Below are 18,184 nucleotides of genomic sequence, written 5' to 3'. Positions count from 1 at the left end.
ATGACATTGGTGTAAACACTATTCTATACCCAAATCTTAGATACCTGATTTTTCCAGAAAAAGCACAAGTAGTATTGACACTACTTATTAACAACTCAAAGAGAAAAGAAAAAAACACAAGAAAACCAAAACGTATTTTATTACAAAAATATAATTGTGAATAGCATTGTAATAAATAACTTTCATCTGAGTATGACCAAAAAAAAGCAGCTATGCGCTTAGCAAAATGTAAAAAAAAAGCAATAGCTTAAGAAATGGGATCCAGGAGCATGTTCCCTAGGATTTCTTAAGTAATCACATGAGCATATATTTCATGATGAACAAAAGGACAGTCCAAATCAAAAGCTGTTCTTCCTGGATATCCGATGAGTTGCATTATCCCCAAATGGTGAATCAGAATAGTAATGACCAATAAACCAGTAGTCCCAGCTGTATCACAAGGAAATAAAATCCCTGAAACACTTTTCAGAGAAAGTAATCAAGAAGTTCCGCAATAATTTCCAAACTGTAGTTGCCAAAAGGGTTACAGCATCTATTTCAGGTTTAGCTGTGAGTATCTAGTATTTGAAGATCCACAGGAGGGACAGAAAATGCCCTGACTGTGCAGTAGCTTGTCTTGCTGCACTGTTTACTCTTACAAGGATCAAAACATTGAAAAATTTCTTCATAAGATGGAAAACAAAATCTCTGCAGGTAACTGAGAGCTCAGGCAGGGAAAGAAAAAAGCAGGTCCAGAAGATGGCCTGCTCAAGAACTAACTGTGAAATTCAGGGTGGTCACAGACCTAAAGTGCTTTACCTTAAAGATGTTTTTAATGAAGTATGTCTTCAAAAGTGCATAAACTTGAGACCGCAGAAACCTGGATATTTAAATAAATACCTTCATACTTAGTCACATCTACAGAAGCCTGAATCCAAGGACTTTTTATGCTGTAATAATTCTGTTAACTTCATTGCAGTTTTTCCTGAGTTACAACAATATGAAAGAAGATTGCCATCACAGAGTAAAAACAAATAATTAATATCCCCATTAATATACAGAACACATAACACCTGAGCTGTCAAACTTTCACCACAGAGGAAAAAATGCTTCCCTTCTTTTCTTTAGGTCTTCTCCATTTTCTTACCTGTAAAAGGAAGAATTATGTTTAAAAAAAAAATCAAATTACAAAGTTATGAAGACACAGAACATTTCACGGCTTTGGGACTCTTTCCCAGAGTTTGGAGGTACCAAAAAAAAAATTCCTCCATTGTAAAAATTAAAGATGTAAAATGAAATTAATAAAAATCTCAAATAGAAAAAGAAGATGATCATGGAAGGAAATAAAATGATAGTTCAAATACAATGGTGGGAAGTGCTCTTCAGCAAATACCCTGAAATTGTTGTGTCTGAGGTCCCCCATTCTTTTAAAATCTTCTTTTAAAGACTTTCAGATACGTTCAGTGGTCTATCTGTTCATGTTCTGGTTTTGTTTAAAATAAGACCAATCCTTTTTAGTGAAATTTACTTTCAGCTAAGTTCTTCTAAGTAACTGCTGCATGTTTTTTGGACAGTATTTCCTCCAGAGCTGAAAACAGCAGGAATAGAATGCAGAAAAGGCCCAGGTTCATCCTTATTGCTATGGCAGCCAAAGTCGCTGATAAATTTTGCACATCCTGTAAGTGAGGGGGTCATACTTGCAGGGAGATGCAGACAGAACAGGTGACCCAAACTGACCAGCTAGGTATTCCATCCCATACACGTCATACACCGTATGAAAGTGGGAGATCGCAAGCTACTTGTGTTCTTTGCCCATGTCTGGTATCTGAAGAAGACCCTGCTTACTACGCTTTCAATCCTCGGCCCCGTTCCAGTCTGTGCATCCCTAAATCCAGTTCAGGTGTGCTGCGGAATCCAGCCCAGGACTTCCAGGTGCCTGCCCTGCAGCCGCTGGAGCGACACCAGCTCCACCGCGGGGCTGCTGTGCAACCCCAGGAAATTCAGTGTTGGTTCTGTGTATTTTGCATTATTTTCTGTGTTTACTAGTAGTATTAGTAAAGCATTTTTAACTTTCCAACTTGTAAGTCTCTCTCCCTTTTCCTCCCATGCACTTTCCTTCGTGGGGAGGGTGGGGGGCTAATAGAGAGAATTTGCTGCAGTTTATTGTCACCCTGCAGTAGAGGATGACAGGTGGTGTCCCTGGCAGCGTAACCCCAGGTGGGAGATCTCTTTGACTTGGAGATCTGTACCTGCAGGACCAGCGGGCTTACCTTTGTTTATGTTTGCTACACTACAGTGTAGCAGGGAGGGATTTGGGATGTAATTCACTTAAGTGCTTTAGAAGTCAGCAAGAGCGTGAAAGAAAAACCTCAATAACTGCACCCTTCTGTTCCACACCACAGTATGTTTTCAGAGATTTCAAAGATTTGATCATTTATTTTCTTGCTTTGCTGAGACACAATCTCACATCTTAAAACTTTCTTGAGCATCTGTGAGGGGTTAAGGTCACCCTCCCTATTGCCATCACCACGCCTTCAGTTGTGCTGTAACAACTGTTTCTGTAGCAAAAGTGTGAGCTAGGGAAAAGACTAATTTGGGTTATTATATATCTTCACATCACTTCTTCCTTCACATGGCTTTTCATTTTTAAAACCAGATTAATTATTTGATACAACTTCCAGTACATAATGACTCATGACAGTGAGTTTCTAAGACAGAAAATGGGAGGCTGTACTTCTCTTGAAGGCTTTGTCTGTTGAAACAAGTGACTAAATAAACCAGCTATGAATCAAGGCTCTGATGATCATGAATGATCTATGCTGTGTGCAATTTGCGACTATTTTTCCCTTTATCATTTATACTTACATTTCAGCTCTTCTTCTTCAAAAGAAGTATCTCTGCAGTCATGTGTATTCTTATCTTTTGACAGCTCTTTAAACAAATGACATACATACAGATAAGAGTCAGCATAGCTTAAACTTTTCACACAGTGATAAATTTTGGTTAAAAGCTGCTATCTTGGGCTGCCCAGAAACTAGGTGACTTAAATGCCGATCAGGAGAAGAGATTAATACTGAATATTGTGTCCATTTTGCACAAATATTCTCAAGGGAGATTTTCTTAGGGGGAAATAAAACCACAACTGTCATTATGAGTTAACACTCACACTGCACTTCCATTTGAAGTTCTCACCAAATAAAACCATACAACAACTTAGGAAAAAAAAAAAAAAAAAAGAAAGAAAGCAAAAACCTCCTCCATTTCTCACTGTCATGGTGGTTCTGGATATTCACTGAGCTTTGCTTATAGCAAATAGCATCAGTATTTCAATGGGATGAAAAAGAAACAGTTATGGAAGCTGAAGCTTTTGCTGTGTTTCTCTCATCAGAGCCAAATCCTGTGTCCTTAATGTTGTGTTGAAGACCCTCACTATAATACTGGAGAAAACTACAGCACCATGCCAACATGGCTCAAATTTGAACACAGCGTCTGCACACCAGGATGTGCTGTCATCCTCAGGTATATGCTCCAGGGAGCATGTCCCATCCTGTCACGGACTTTCCAAAACACAGCACACCACACTGTCCTTTTCTTTTGCATACCAGGACTGCATCTGCTCCTGAAACAAGTATGCTTTCTTTCGTAATTTCCTTTCAAGAGCTGACATAGTAATGAAAAGTCACTCTTTTGTAAATTATAGTTGTTACATAAATGAGAAGTAGATAGCAAAATGAAAGTTGAATGTAAATCTGCATTTGTTTGTCAGCTTACAAAGTGAATTCTCAAGCAATTATTCCCACAAGAATCACACTGAGCTATGTTTATGCTGTATGTACATACTTGCTATTGATGAACAAGTTGCACGTGTCCTGTTGTCCATATGTGCTCCAGCTGAAAGAAAATAAGAGAGAAAAATCAAAAAGAAAACAAAATACTTACTTTAGATCTAAATTGGGCTTAAGCACACTAATGGGAAGGGCACACATACTACAATATAATCAGGGGTTCTAAAAACAATTTCTTCAAAGACTTTAAAGTATATTCTTCAGTGCTCACAGTATGTCAGTTTTCCTTTCCAGTTTCCTTTTGTCATTCCTAAGACAGAATTAATTGATACTATACACTAGCATCACTGGAAAATACTTGTTCACGTGATTTTCCATTGTAATTTTTCACCCAGAATTTGAACATAATAGGTAAAAGGGAACAAGAAAGGGACCACCTTCTCAGTGCTTTTTGAAGGGATAAAAGCCCATATTCTGAAATCATAATCTAGGACAGCCTGCTTAAAAACAAACAAACAAACAAATCACAACAAACAAAACAAAACAAACACCGCCACCCCCCAAAACAAATAAACAAACACCACCACAAACTGCCCGTATTACTTTAGCTTCTGAATCAGCTTGTGGTTTATCACACACACAAACACATATATAACATAATCAGGATAATCACATACATTATTACACGTATATACATTCTCATGTATAGAGAAAAACAATAAATATTACTCAACAACCTAGGAAAATTCTGATCTTCACTGAAATCCCCAGATGGGAATCTTCTGAGAAGTCAAGGATTTTGCTCTCTCTTCTTCCACTTTCATATTCTGCTCCTATTTCTATAATGTTCTTCAGACAAGTATATACATGCAGGGTTATCTACAGGTCTTCTGCAGCCTGTTAGCATCACATGCAAGCCTCTTAGGCTTATGAACACTTCTCCTGGGCCATGTTTCTATAGCCAATGCACAAGATGAGTTTGTGATGAAACCACTGAATATCCACATTCAGTTCTATGTTGTATTTATTTTATGGAAGTTGAACATGAACACTCAGTGTAGATTTTGCTCATAGATGGTTTTGTGTAATACTCAGACAGAAATTAGGGCTGTTTCTGGTTTTCACTGTGGAAATGAGAGCTGGTAGATAGGAAAACCAACAGTTCTGCTATTCTGCCTCAGGAAGTACACCTCTCTTAGTGTCAAAGCTTTTGAGATACCACTTGAAAAGATGGCGCAACAAGCCTTTGCATTAGTTCCAGATGAATTTTGTACTAGCTACACACATTTATATCTCCTGTAAAATTAAAGAATTTCAAGAGGAGCATTTAGTCAGCTATCTTGTTCAGGTTTTTTGGAGAATTTGTGGTAAAAATTTACAGGATCATGTCAGTGTGATACTATAATGCTAAGAGTACTACAGCAGCTTCAATGACTCTTGTACTTTCTGTCTGCAGACAACTTGACCAAAACCAAACAAACAAAGAAAAACAATAAGCAACAACAACAAACAAATGCACAAAAAAACTTATTTGGAAAAAAATTTGTCATTCAGAAGGAAGAGTTCTGGGCAAAATCAGAATTGTCAGCAAAAAACACTTTCCTTTTGACACTTTGAAGTTAATCCTACGGATGTTCTGAGACCTGCATGACGTTATTGCATCTGTTAAAATGAAGAGTAAAAAATACCCCTGACTATAAAATGCTTAAACACACTTAACTTCTTCCCAGGGAATTTAAAAAGAAAATAAAGTAACAGTACTGATTTCAGGTTAAGAAACCTGAAACATTTCAAACACTTTTTCTTTAATTTGGGCACAAACTATATTCTTTGCACACCCAGATACCCTAAAAATTATTTCTACAAGATTTTTCTTTGGTTACCTAGCAAGTTTGGTTACCTCGCAAGTACCACCCATGCTTTAGCTCTTCAGGATACTGTGATCCTGAAAATGCCCAATTCAAGTCAGTGAAGTGGACTGAAAAAGCTCCAAAATTAACAAGGAAGTGAATCAAGTAGTATGAAGCCACAGTGCGAATATTCCGTCTTGTGAAGAGTCTCTCAGACTCAAAACCTTGGATATATAATTTCATCTGTAGCTCACAATCTTTATGGTGCTTTAACCAGAATAATCATATATGTAGAATTCTTAACAATTAGAATACTTAAAAATACATGTGCTCATAGTTCAGTGAAATTTTTCAGAGAATGCAGGAAAAAAACCCCACAAACATAAAACATCTCCAGTGCCCTGTCTGTTCAAAGCATTCTGGTCCCCAGTCAAAGGGAACCCCAGAACAGGAAATTGCTATTTCCAGTAGGTACATAAGCTGTACTTTGATGTTTGAACAGGTTAGACACTAATCTTACTATCTATATCATTACCTGTAAGAAAACAGAGATGCCTGGGTAAGTGGTTTGTGCAGGGCTGACAACCCGTTCCACCCTGCTGACTTGCTAGTATTTAAACAAGTCAGATAAAGAAAAATAAATAAACAATATGGTAAAAAGTTAGTGGTTTCAGGATAAAATATCTAAGGCAGACTCTTATTACCTCATTCCACCTCTGCAAGGTTGAATTAACAGAATAGATTAATAACTGAGATACACTAAAATAAATAATTTGAATACCTTTTCTTACGCAGAGCATAAATAGAAGTGCTGATCCAAAGAAAGCAGTCACAATGAGAATTGCTCCAGTGAAGCGTCTGCTCTCAGTCCACATAACACCATCACCTGAATCTTTGAGAAAAACAAATGTGGGAAAGACATTACATAATTGCATAAGCTTCTCCCTTTTTCTTTCAATTTCACCATACTGTGTTTGCTGTGAGCAGTTCAGACATCATTACAGCACTTTACATTGTGTCTAAGGTCAGGTGCTGATGATGCACTCTACTTTATCTCATCCCAATAAAGGAAAAAAAAGCACATATTCATATTTATCTTCTCCTCCTGCATTCCACATGATAGCGCCTTTGATTCCTGTCACACATCCTGCTTATGACCAAGGTACAAAGTGTTATATCTAGCTTAGCTTCCCATCAGGACTTACAGGAAACAGCTGCTTGAGAAAGAGAACAGAGAGTCCCTTTCATCTGGTAAAGCTCTGAATGCAAAGGGTAAGTGACCTCCATGAATCCCAGAGGCACCTCTTGTTAAAAACAAAATTGCCTGCTCACCAGTCACTGAAAGGATGACTTGGCTTTCTTACCCTCAGCTGCCTGTTTCCACCCCTTGTCAGTCCCAAAAAGTGTGCCAGACATAGGCATTTTTAAAACTCCATGGTGAACAGGAGCAGGGAAATTACTTGGCCAGATAACAATCTAATAAACAGAAATATTATTTTTGAGTTGGATCAGGTCTGCAGTGGTTGAAACCTTGTGCAAACATAACAGGGTAAAATGCAGAAGTTAAAAGAATAACCAAAAGCAAAAGCAGTATGGGTGGTACCCAATTAAAAGGTCTCTGTTTGTGCATCTTCCTTCAATAGAGATTTCATAAGAAAGAAAAAAAAATTGTGTACAATTTGTTAAATTTAAATATGCTCAAAGCAAAGGCTGTAGTGACAGAAAAAGACCATATTGTACAACTGAACATTCTTGGACGATTTTATTTCTAGGCTCTGAGCTACATGCTTTTCAAATAATGGAAATTTTTAACACTCAGACTCAATTTTCATGAGACTGTAGGTCATGCAAAATTTCCATCCTTGAATTCCGTCCACCCGTGCATGATGAACATGTTCATATGGTTGAAGTGTACACTAACAGCAAAACTTAACAACACCGGTATTTCTTTTTAGCCTTTCCAAAATTAAATAGGAAAGAGAAACAAATCACGGCTGATTCAATGGGGACAAAATGACATAGAACTTTGAAGTGTATTACCATAAATGAAATTTAGAAATGTTACCTTCTATATGTAAAATGGCAGATGTATTTTCTTGAAGCTCTTTATTCCAGAATATACAGTAAAAAATCTCATCTATCCTACTTTTGACTGTGAGGGTGCTTGTCACACGATACAGCTGGTCACTTCCAGTTTCATAACTTGTGTTTGCCTTATCAGTCAAATCTTCATATTCTCCGTTTTGCCATATCACTTCAGCTTGTGGGTATCCTTCTGACTGACACGTCAACTTCCACTTGTTCTCTCCTGTGCTCACCACTCCTTGGGTTATAGTTCTATAAGGAGCTAAACAAATGGAAAAAAGTTATTACTGGTAGGAAGCTAGAAGAACGGCATATTTAGCAAGACACCTGTTCATTACCCACAGCCTCTGGGCTAGGTTTCTGTATGTCAGCTTGGATTTCGTAAATAATTATCCTCACAGAAAAAGTAAATATCACTATTTAGTCTCCCTGTGGTAACTGGAGGCACAGGATTTATTATAATTTTGACACTGTTAAAGAAAATTGCATTAGCTTTCTGGTCTTTGTCCTGTCTAAATGGTTTTGCAACACTATTCCTCATATGTCATTATGCAAAATAGAGGACAGAACATGGGTCTAACCAAGACAGAAACACAAAGGCGTACAGCTGTGCAACAGCCATGAGGCAGCTCCTGTCTCTGGAGAGGTTTCTTTAAATGTGAGACCAGATATGCCTTACTTCAGGGACTTCTTTGAAATCCTTTAACAGTATCAGATAGCACTGAACCTCCTGCAGTAGCACTCTCACCCGTAACTTTCAGATTGATGGCCTTGTAGTCGGCTCCCCCATAGCCAATAACACAGCGATAAACCCCTGCATCTCTGAGCTTCACGCCAGTGATCTGAAGGAGAGACTGTCCCAAATGCAGATTCTCTTTCAACAATTTTATTCTTCCCTTAAAATCACTGTGCTGGCTTTTGAAGTCTTCCACTCCTTCGAGAAGTGCATAAACCTGCTTCTTTTTCTCATCATTCTTTTCCCAGCTGACACTTAAATCTCTAAACTTTAATTTCCCATTCACTGGGAATGTGCACTCCATGGTCACATTGTTCCCATGTTCCACAGTGTAGAGTGACTGTGGAGCTTCAACCGTGAACAGAGCTGAAAAACAAAATTTGGAAGAAAATATTATTTTCCAGTCATAAGCCTAATCTTCAAAGTCACGTCTTACCATATACATAGGACACTTTAGGGATGAAAAGTATCTGCCCTGGTCAGAAAAGTAAAATGGTTTTGCATGCACTTGCCCAAGTTTGGGACAAACTGGGCCATTTGCACCTGCAAACACAGTGTGCACACAGTGTGAGGCTGTACTAAAAACAGGCAAATGTGTGTGCAGAGCTCACCAGATGTTGCTTTCAGAACACAGCCACGGTAACAGGCAATTGTTAGTGTTTCAGATGGGAATGTCCTGTTTATATAAATGTCAATCGTTTTTACACACAACATTAACAAATAAATGACAATTCCCAGGTTGACAGTACAAATAAAGCTTTGTTTAATACAAATGGTACCTTTTCTCAAATGGTGTCTATACCAAAACATTGACAGGGGTTTGAACCTGGCCCCCTGTCAAAGCACACATACTAAGCATACATATACCGTTTAATGTAAAAGCATGCTAAGATAATTTTATTTAAAACATTAAGAAACCCAAACACTTGGAACTGAAGGAAAACAGAGAAATTAACATTTTTGTGCTTATACATGGAAAGAAAACATACTTAAACATTCTACTACTTCTTACAAGTCAGCTTCTTACCATTTAGGAAATGCCAGTAGAATAAAAATATATACAAAACCAAAGGCTTTTCCATGATCTAGATAGAACCTAGAATGATAAAATAATAGACAAATATAAATATCTGTTCATTTTCTAATTTGCACCGTAAAACACACATGGTAGTCACTCCATACAAAGAACTGGACAGAAGGCATTTAATTCCACTTTAGGTGAAAACAAGACAAAATTGCACCTTTAATTACAGTAGATAATCAGGCAGAAAGCTTTCTGCATGTGTCCAGGAAGAACATCTAATTTTACTTGCTTTAAACATCTGCCCTTGGTTATGGCAAAATATATGCTTTATCACTATCTGTCAATTAGTCGACAAATACTTACCCAATTGTTCCCCTAAACTGCAGAAGGGAGTGTTGCTCCTTCAAGAAGGAGAATGGAGGAGTTTTCTACATGAGTTCAGTGGAAGAAATAGACCTTAGTCTTTCACCACCTCTTTACCTTACTTTAACATACTGCAAATATACCCTGTGTTATAACACATGGGTCTCACAGTACTTACAATGGGGTTAATGAAGTGACATATATTGTGAACAGTATTAATGTGGTAATTAATCACTTAATGAGTATTTACACATTAATACCTTTGTAAAACAGTGACAAAAACAGCCTACAAACAAGAACTGTTGTCTTGATTTTCTGCTGCGTTACCTCTAAATATGTAAATTATTTCAATTTTCTGACAGTTTTCCCCCTCTTCATTGGCATAGCTTTTATACTCCCACACAACACCTTAAGACTGTGAAACACTTATTAATGTTGATTCATACACTTTAACCTTCACACACTGACTGCACTTGTTAAGTGTCTATTTTAAGTCAGAGCAGTACTAGTATCAAACACTGCCATCATTTTTCAACTTACTCTCAAGAAAAATCCAATCCCAATAGCGGGTTTGCAGAAGGCAACACAGATGGAACTGAGAAACTGAGTAAATCTAATACATTGCTAGGCAGACATGAGCAATTATGAAAGGATGTTCTGCTAACAGGGACAGGAAAATACAAATAAGATCCTCAGGGTGAAAGATCTGTTTCCTTGATAAATAAATTGCAAGCTTCTTAATGCGGTTAGGTACTCAATTCATTCCTCAGCCACAAGTGATGCTCTTAAAAGCACAAGCAAACTGCTGCCTAATCCTACCGCTTCCACTGATGCATGATGTGCATACGGGAGTGCCTCCATCACAATGCCACCACCTGAGTGACAAGCAGTCCTGAGCACTAGCTAAGCTCCAGAGTAAAGCTCCTCAAATGAGACAGAGGCACACCAATCTAGCAAATGCGCTCTGATCACGCTTACTCTAGAGGCAAGCCTGCAGAAGAGCAAGCCACTGAGGCTGATGTGTACAGGTGTGCACCTCTCTGCACTCACCATGCCAGAATGGCCAGACTTACAGCACACTCAGCCCCAAAACAGTTTCCACTACTTTTAAAAGTAGAATATGTATCTGAGACACTGCTCGGAACAAATAACATATACATTACAGTCATGGAAAGATACCCATACCCATATATGCAACCCATACCCACGTATGCAACCCATACCCACGTATGCAACCCCTACCTACTTTTTGTCAGGAAATCTGAATGTCGGTATGAACTCCAGGAGAAGTGTCCTGATTAACTCCTGGAAGATGGATGACAGCAAGTAAGCTTTACGGTTCTAAGACCCTTGATTGTATCCTGCAATTGCTGAACCTTGATTTGCATGCTTTCTCCCACTGTAGAGGAAAACAAGCCTTACTACATGCAAAGGAAGTATAATGATTACTTACAAAATTCCTTAAGAGTGATAAAGAATGCTGCTGTACTCAATTTTTCACATTCAGAGAGGAAAAAAAAAAAAAAAAAAGGAAAAATCAAAAAAGAGAGGAAAAAAAAAAAAATAGGTCCAGGTCAAATCCAGATGTACATGAAGAAACTTGCTGCAATAACCACTACAGACTCTTCTCCTGTTTCACCTTCAGCAAACCGATCTTCTGGCTGGACCAGCTGAAGCAGCCCAAGACCTAGATGCCAATCAAAGATCTTTACCCAAGCTGCAGTCTTCTCACTATTTTTCTTACGTAAGCTACCACAACGCCTCTTCTCTCCTCCTGCTGGCTTCTGACATCTATTGCAAACACAGATTTATAAAAGCAAAAAGATACTCATTCTACAAAATGCTTTTCAGTATTGCTGCTCTATGTTTCCCTCACAATCAAATGAAGAAGACAGGAAAAACAGAACTATTTGCCCAAAGACTTCTTGTAACAGAACTTAAATGTTGATGTAACTCTACCTACTTCTTCCCCACTATCGGAGAATTCCCCACTAGGGAAAATTCTGTATTGCTAACAGTGGTTCACTGTAACCAGTGACAGAAATGTTGGGAAAATCAGTGCATAAAATGCCACAGGCATTTTAAGAAACGTATCATCTGATCAAAGCTATATGTGAGCAACAGTCCTTGGAACATCAGTAGCAAGAAGTCATCCACCTACAGAAACTCAGGGTCCCTATAGTATTAATCTCAAACAATGCCAACAACTGCTAACAATAACCAGAAATTTCTACACAACTTACTCATTTCTGCAGAGATCATAATTAAGAATAATGGCAAAAGCATTGCTGACTTTGTCAGTGATAAGAACAGATACGCTCTCCCCAAGATTTGAGCACAATGAAGGCTCCTTGCCTTGCCATGGTGTAGTGCAAGAAAAGTTGTTATGTCTATGCATTAGCTTATCAAAAAACAAAAAGCTATGTGTTTTTCTTGATTATAGAAGTCATTCAAGAATACAGAAAAAAAAAATAAATATTAAAAGCCAAAGGATGTACTCCTATTGTACTTATACTACCTTGTGGACCATAGTGGGATAACCTGGTCAACAGCACAAAACACAACTTTAAACATACATTTCAGTGTAAGTTCACCACTTACGTTGTCTTTGCATATCTCAAAAAAAAAAAAAAAAAAAAAAGAAGCTGAGATTCCCAGAAGAGTTAAAATACTGTGAAATGATCACTTTAAAAGTTTTCAGGAAAAATTTTCTTCTGTATACTTGACAGCCCACTCACAGTAACTGTCATGGAAGAAAATACACATAATACAAAAAACTGGTAAGAATTAACCTTTTTACTTGACGTGTGGGAGGAACACAGAAACAGTGGTATATGGAATAGCTGAATGTAACATTCAGGTTCTAATAAGCTGAAACTACCTTACAAAATTGAGGAGGTAGATTTCCACAATAGGTGAGACCAATGAAGGTTAATTTCCACTGATTACAGGTTTAACCATGTTTTCCCACGGGGGAAAGAAATAAAAGGCAAGCAACAGAAAGAAACTGAAACAAACTTGTTAAATACTGACTGTGAAACCACAGAAGCCATTGATGTAGCTAGCTTTTAATGTCATGAATTTTTCATTGCTTGCCTTGAGGTCACAGGGTTGCTTTTCCATTTAAGAACTTAGGAGCAAATAAAAGACCAGGACAGGTTTTTCCTTTTTTTTTTTTTTTCTTCATTTGTTTTATATAGAGTAATATATACACACACGCGCCCACGTTTTACAGCATAGTTATATACCGCGGAGTGGGGTTTTGTTTAACTCTGCTCTGCAACAGATTTTCCAGACGAATAGCTCCGTCTTGCTTGTCATCGGGTACCCTTAAGCAAAACGTATGATCGGAGCAACCTTAAGGGAGAAAAGCTCCCGGGCAGGCTCCAGCAGCGGCAGATGCCGCTGCTGGAGCCTGCCCGGGAGCTTTTCTCCCTGAAGGATGCTGTCCCTGCGCCCCTTGCCGCCTGCCCCTCCAGGTGTCTAGGGGCGAAGAAACACCCGCTCCCGCCCTCGCAGGCAGCGGACCCGGGGGCTGGTGGGGCAAAGACCCTCCCGGCTGACCCCTGCCCGCCTAGCCCCTACCTGGCGGACCCTCAGGGCACTGCGGGCCACCTCGCCCGGCACCTGCTCCCGTCGGCGGCCGCAGCGGCTCTGCGGGGCGACGGCCGCCCCGCCTCAGCCCGGCCCGGCTCGCCCCGCTCCGCCCCCTCCCCTGGACTCCGGGCCGTCGGACCCCGCCGCGGCTTTCCCCGCCCGCCCCCGCTGCGGGTTTGACGATGGAGGCCCTCCCCAGTTCGGCACTCCGCGGAAAGCCGGCACGAAAAGCCCCGGCGCAGTGCTCACAGCCCGTATTTCCCAGCGCTGCAGTCGGGGTGCCCTCCCGGCAGACCTTTCCCTTTCCTAAAAGCCACGGGTTCTCGGTAAACAAAACCGAAAGCGAGCAGCGCCGCCACTCTTTGCTCATTCCTTAGTGTTTGTAAAACACAAATAAAAAAACTAGGATTTTTATTATCATCTATGTCCAAGAATTGATAGTCGCTGGTTTGTTCCAGATGTCTGACACGGGAATCAAAATTATCTGGGTCCTGAACTTTATCTCAGCAACCCTGAAAGCCTACTAATTTCAGGAGGGCTGCTTAGGCACAGACTACCCTTCTTCATTAGGACTGAACTGCAACATTCTTGACACTCCACAGAGTTGCTCCTGATAAGCCAGTAGTAATAGTTGTTAGGTTGAAACGGTAAAATAATAATTGCTTGCACATAAAGCCTTCTTCTCCAACTACCTTTCTTAACCTGGAAGCTAAAATATAACACAAACCAAAATACAATAAAATAACAGTAGAGAGGAAGTACACCTCAGGAAAAGGGGTACGTGGCAGGAGCGGCACGGCACATCGCTCACGCATCATGGGTGCTTGTCTTTTTTTTCTTTTCCAAACAGGAAACAGTTTCATGGTGAAATAATATCCTTTGATCCCCAAATAGATGGCTTTCATGATGAAATCTACTTAGGTGAAGGAAGACTGGTGTCAAAGGACTGGAAATCTGAGTGATTGCATAGCATCTGTAGGAAACAGCTTGCAAATGTAATAGGCCCAGGCAGGATCACTCAGCAAAGCATATTTTAACAATGATTTTGCAAGACTGGGTGTTCTACCTAAAGGTAGGCACACATAATAAGGCAAAAAAACCCTGCTTATATCCCCCCCAAATCCCAGCCACAAATTCCCTCCCCTGTTGCCCATTGGCTGGGTACTGCAGGGTTGACAAGACTACCCAATGTGTGCCTCAGTTTACATACTTCATTCATCTAATCCAAAAAATAGCTTTCCCTATATCAATCTATTTAAAATATGGGTTCCTGGCTCTTCGGCTGCTCTTTCCCCTAGATTAACTTGTATATACGAGTATCAGTTTGCGTTCTGGGATTAGTTGGAAGAGACTTTGTTTTACATTAAGGATTAGTAGTCTGATATCTTTCGGTCCTTCTTCCCCACTGGGTTCAGGCACCAGGTTCTCAGTTTTGTAAAAACAGCACTCCTTCATTAAACATTCCTTACAATTTCCTCCTCTCCTTATTTTTTATTTTTGTTGTTTTGCATTTTCTTATGGTATAGTTCTATAGGTGGCTTCAATTCTAGACAACATGATTTCACGTCTTTATTCAGGAGTTATGCGTTTGCTGTTGCTTCTTTCTTCTTGTTCTTTTAGCAGCATCGTTTTATCTGAGTATTGCAGTGGCCCTAAAGGCATTTGCTTTGATGGAGCTTTCTCAATAAGGTGTTAACCAAGTCCTCGGACACTCAGAATGATGCAGTTAGTGCTCCTGCTACTATGATTAAAGAAGTAAAAATAGGTATAATTTCTTCCCATTTTCAAAACCAAGATTCTAATAATCCCAAGAGCTGACTATCTATTCCTGAATTCTCAGCCAATTCTTCTGCTAAAATTCTAAGTCCTTGCAAACCTCTAGTTACACATGTATCACCTTTCTCTGCCACCTAGGACCATCCTATTTTTCCACGTCATTCTACTAGTAGCATCTAATTGTTCAGCGATTCCTTTAACTGCTTGTCTAGTAACATTCATAAATCATTGTTGGTTATAATAACTAACATACCCAGTCTACATTCTTGTTTATAGTTATCCACCAGAGTAAAAAGGACTCAAAACCCACCATTACTTGATTTCTTGCTTTGTGTTCATTGGGGACCCATCTGGTAACCCTAATTGAACTGAGATAAACTCTGTCATCAAAGGAAAACCCTAAACTCCTTTTCCTGTTGCACCGATGAATCAGTGTTCAAATGCCAGGGTAAAAGGAATTGCCAATTGAACAGTATCAATCACAGGTACCTTCCCAGTGCAGGGTGGGAAATGGAATGAAGTGTCATCTTCCCACAGTACCACCAAAGATCCACTTGATAAACATTTGATAAACATTTAAGGAAGCATTAGGACCAACTACCTGTGTCTCTTCACACCTACTCATGTACCTAGGAACCTGGTATCATTCCTGCCCCATCGTGAGAGACAGGCAGGATGATTTCCAATTATTCCTGAAAATCACAGAATAATTTTGATATTTTTCTCCTGTAAGGCTGGAAATAGTAGGGAGAGAGTATGACACGACTTACTTCCCCACGCCACAGAGTCTTGTTTTAAGTCTAAGATGCACTCCATCCCCTGTCAATCTTCGCCCCATCCCAGAGAAAAGGGTATTACTTGTGCCACAGGCCTTCCCAATGCACACACATAGCAATTGCTGTTCTTTAGTCTTTGCACTGTATATTTGATCCATTCTACCCAGGCATTTGTATCTCCATATCCTGTTTCTACTTCAAAGGTTTCTCTTAAATCTGATATTGCTACAGCTGTGACCACTTCAGGGTCATTTGGTAGGACCTAAGGCCCCATTTAGAAATCTTTGACTAGGTGATTTTATTAATTCTTCATTATTATTGTTCTTTAACACTTATATTTTGAACCTTCGCAGGGCATCTTTTCCACTAATGTCTGTTTGTGATCCATAAACCCCACTTACTGAATCATCTACTCCCTGTATTGTAATTAGAAAAGGGTTGCACTGCAGAGACTCACATCCTGAGAGAGATTGTCCTTTAGATAGGGTAATTTTTCTCTTCAGCTGTTCATTGCTCACTGTCCATCTCCTAAACTCTGTCATCCAGACAACACTCTACCAGGAGGGGCAACGAGAGAGAGCAATGAAAACTATGCACTTATTTAAATCATCCTCAGAGCAGCTCAGTTTCCCTGGACACATGTATTTGTCTTCATAACACAATTCTCTCTGGCTCTGTACATTGTCCCAATTAAGGATCTGGCAAGCATCTACTTGAATTGTTAGGGAACCTTCAGTTTCAGTGATGTTAATTATTCTACGTAATACAGGGTTAATAATCCTTAAACGTTCCATTTCATTTTCATCTCTGTATCTTTAGTTGAAGGGAGTAGTCAGTTGTCTGTACTTGCCACTCATGATTGTACTTTGGAGGTTTGATTGGCCCTTTAATCCATGTGTATTGAGTCCACCCTTTCTCAGCTGGTCGTACCGCTGTCTCAGTGATCAGCAAAACTTGAAATGGTCCTTCTCAACCTGACTGAAGCTTAGTTTCCTTCCAGGATTTGACCAGGACACAGTTTCCAGGCTGAAACCTGTGAGCTGCAAACTCTAATGGTGGAGTTTGTGCTAGAAGCCCTTGGTGCCTGAGAGAAGATAGAAAAGAAGACAAGCTGAGTATACAGTTTTTGAGAAACATATCCTTAGTTTCAAACTGTGGGGGTCCATCCATTATTTCTGCCCAGCATCTGGGATGGCCATAAAGTCCAGGAACTATGTGCTGCTTCTTCTGAGATAAAGAAGCAACCCAGATTTATTTAAATAGCTCTGTTCTCTGCCACTTAGATATCCTGTTGAGGTATAACACTCCAATTCAGTAACCTGACAATACAATCTCCCAATATAGTGTGGTATATAGCATCTTTGCTGCGATAGTTTCTTATGTTATGAAATATAACCCTAGCAAGATCTCTGACTAACTTTCCCAAAAGAAAGCAACTCAGGACATTAATCTACTGAAGAACCAAGGTGTCATTGTAAGAACAGTGTCACGGAGGTACCCTGAGGTTAGTTTAAGGGACAACAGGGTCCAAAACAACTTTTATTAAACCAGTGAGAAACAGGGTTTTAACACTCCAGAGTGACTTAAATAAAGGTTCGGATATCAGTTGAGGAAAATTATTAAGGGGCAGCAACTAATACAACAGGCGGTCCACAGAGTGCATGCACATGGCTTCACCCAAAACAATGCCGGAGCCGTCCCTGAGTCCGAGATGAATACACACTTGCCTGAACACGGTGTGGGATTATTTTAAAGAGATACACGTACTCGTAGTGAGTACGGAAAGTGTACACTCGCGATTCCGCGAGGGCAAATTTATAATACACTCACAATCCTGCAAGGGTTAATTTACTTACACATGCAAATGTGCATGGAATACTACACGTGCTTATGTGGAAGCACGGGAGGAAAATACACTCGCAATTGTGCGAAGAAATAATTTAAAGTACACATGCAAATGTGCACGGAAAGTTACACGTGCAAATGTGCACGGAAAGTACATGTGTAAATGTGCACAGAATATATATATATATACTCGCAATCCCGCGAGGGTTAATTTACTTACACACTTGGCAGCAAGGCAAGCGGAGTCTCGGTCCCGGGAAGCGGGGCGGGGGCCGTGGCTCCTGGCGGCAGTGGCTAAGCTCGTGCTCCGAGAGACCCCCGAAAACCGGCAAAGTCTCGACAAGAGTCCCGTTTTATACTGGCTGATC

General features: G+C 39.8%; 1 protein-coding gene across 5 annotated transcripts; it reads right to left on the bottom strand.

The window, feature by feature from the left end:
• Positions 1 to 121: 121 nt before the first annotated feature.
• Positions 122 to 13,539, bottom strand: CD274 (CD274 molecule). Of its 5 annotated transcripts, XM_065046048.1 has the most exons (10): positions 13,408 to 13,455; positions 11,276 to 11,613; positions 11,069 to 11,127; positions 9,463 to 9,531; positions 8,448 to 8,801; positions 7,680 to 7,961; positions 6,396 to 6,506; positions 3,820 to 3,870; positions 2,845 to 2,910; positions 122 to 1,126 (listed from the first exon to the last, which is right to left on the bottom strand). In XM_065046048.1, exons 4-10 carry the CDS (start codon positions 9,515 to 9,517, stop codon positions 1,104 to 1,106), a joined length of 942 nt encoding a protein of 313 aa, XP_064902120.1. In that variant the 5' UTR covers positions 9,518 to 9,531; positions 11,069 to 11,127; positions 11,276 to 11,613; positions 13,408 to 13,455; the 3' UTR covers positions 122 to 1,103. The 5 variants fall into 5 exon arrangements, with proteins under 5 accessions (XP_064902120.1, XP_064902119.1, XP_064902118.1 ...); XM_065046047.1 differs by lacking the exon at positions 11,276 to 11,613 and having other exon boundaries at positions 11,069 to 11,221; positions 13,408 to 13,539; XM_065046046.1 differs by lacking the exon at positions 11,276 to 11,613 and having other exon boundaries at positions 13,408 to 13,505.
• Positions 13,540 to 18,184: the final 4,645 nt, after the last annotated feature.

This window comes from Columba livia, chromosome Z (assembly GCF_036013475.1).
Source record: "Columba livia isolate bColLiv1 breed racing homer chromosome Z, bColLiv1.pat.W.v2, whole genome shotgun sequence".
Lineage (NCBI taxonomy): Eukaryota > Metazoa > Chordata > Aves > Columbiformes > Columbidae > Columba > Columba livia.
Note: the sequence above shows the minus strand (reverse complement) of the source record. Positions and strands in the feature narration are given on the sequence as shown.

Bases quoted from the DNA above. Each gene is read 5' to 3' on its own strand.
- CD274 (XM_065046047.1), bottom strand. From the start codon at position 9,517: ATGGAAAAGCCTTTGGTTTTGTATATATTTTTATTCTACTGGCATTTC. The intron at 7,962-8,447 runs GTGAGAGTGCTA...CCATTTGTTTAG, and splicing joins CATCAATCTGAAAGTTACGG to CTCCTTATAGAACTATAACC. The intron at 6,507-7,679 runs GTAACATTTCTA...TTTTTCTCAAAG, and splicing joins TGCCATTTTACATATAGAAG to ATTCAGGTGATGGTGTTATG.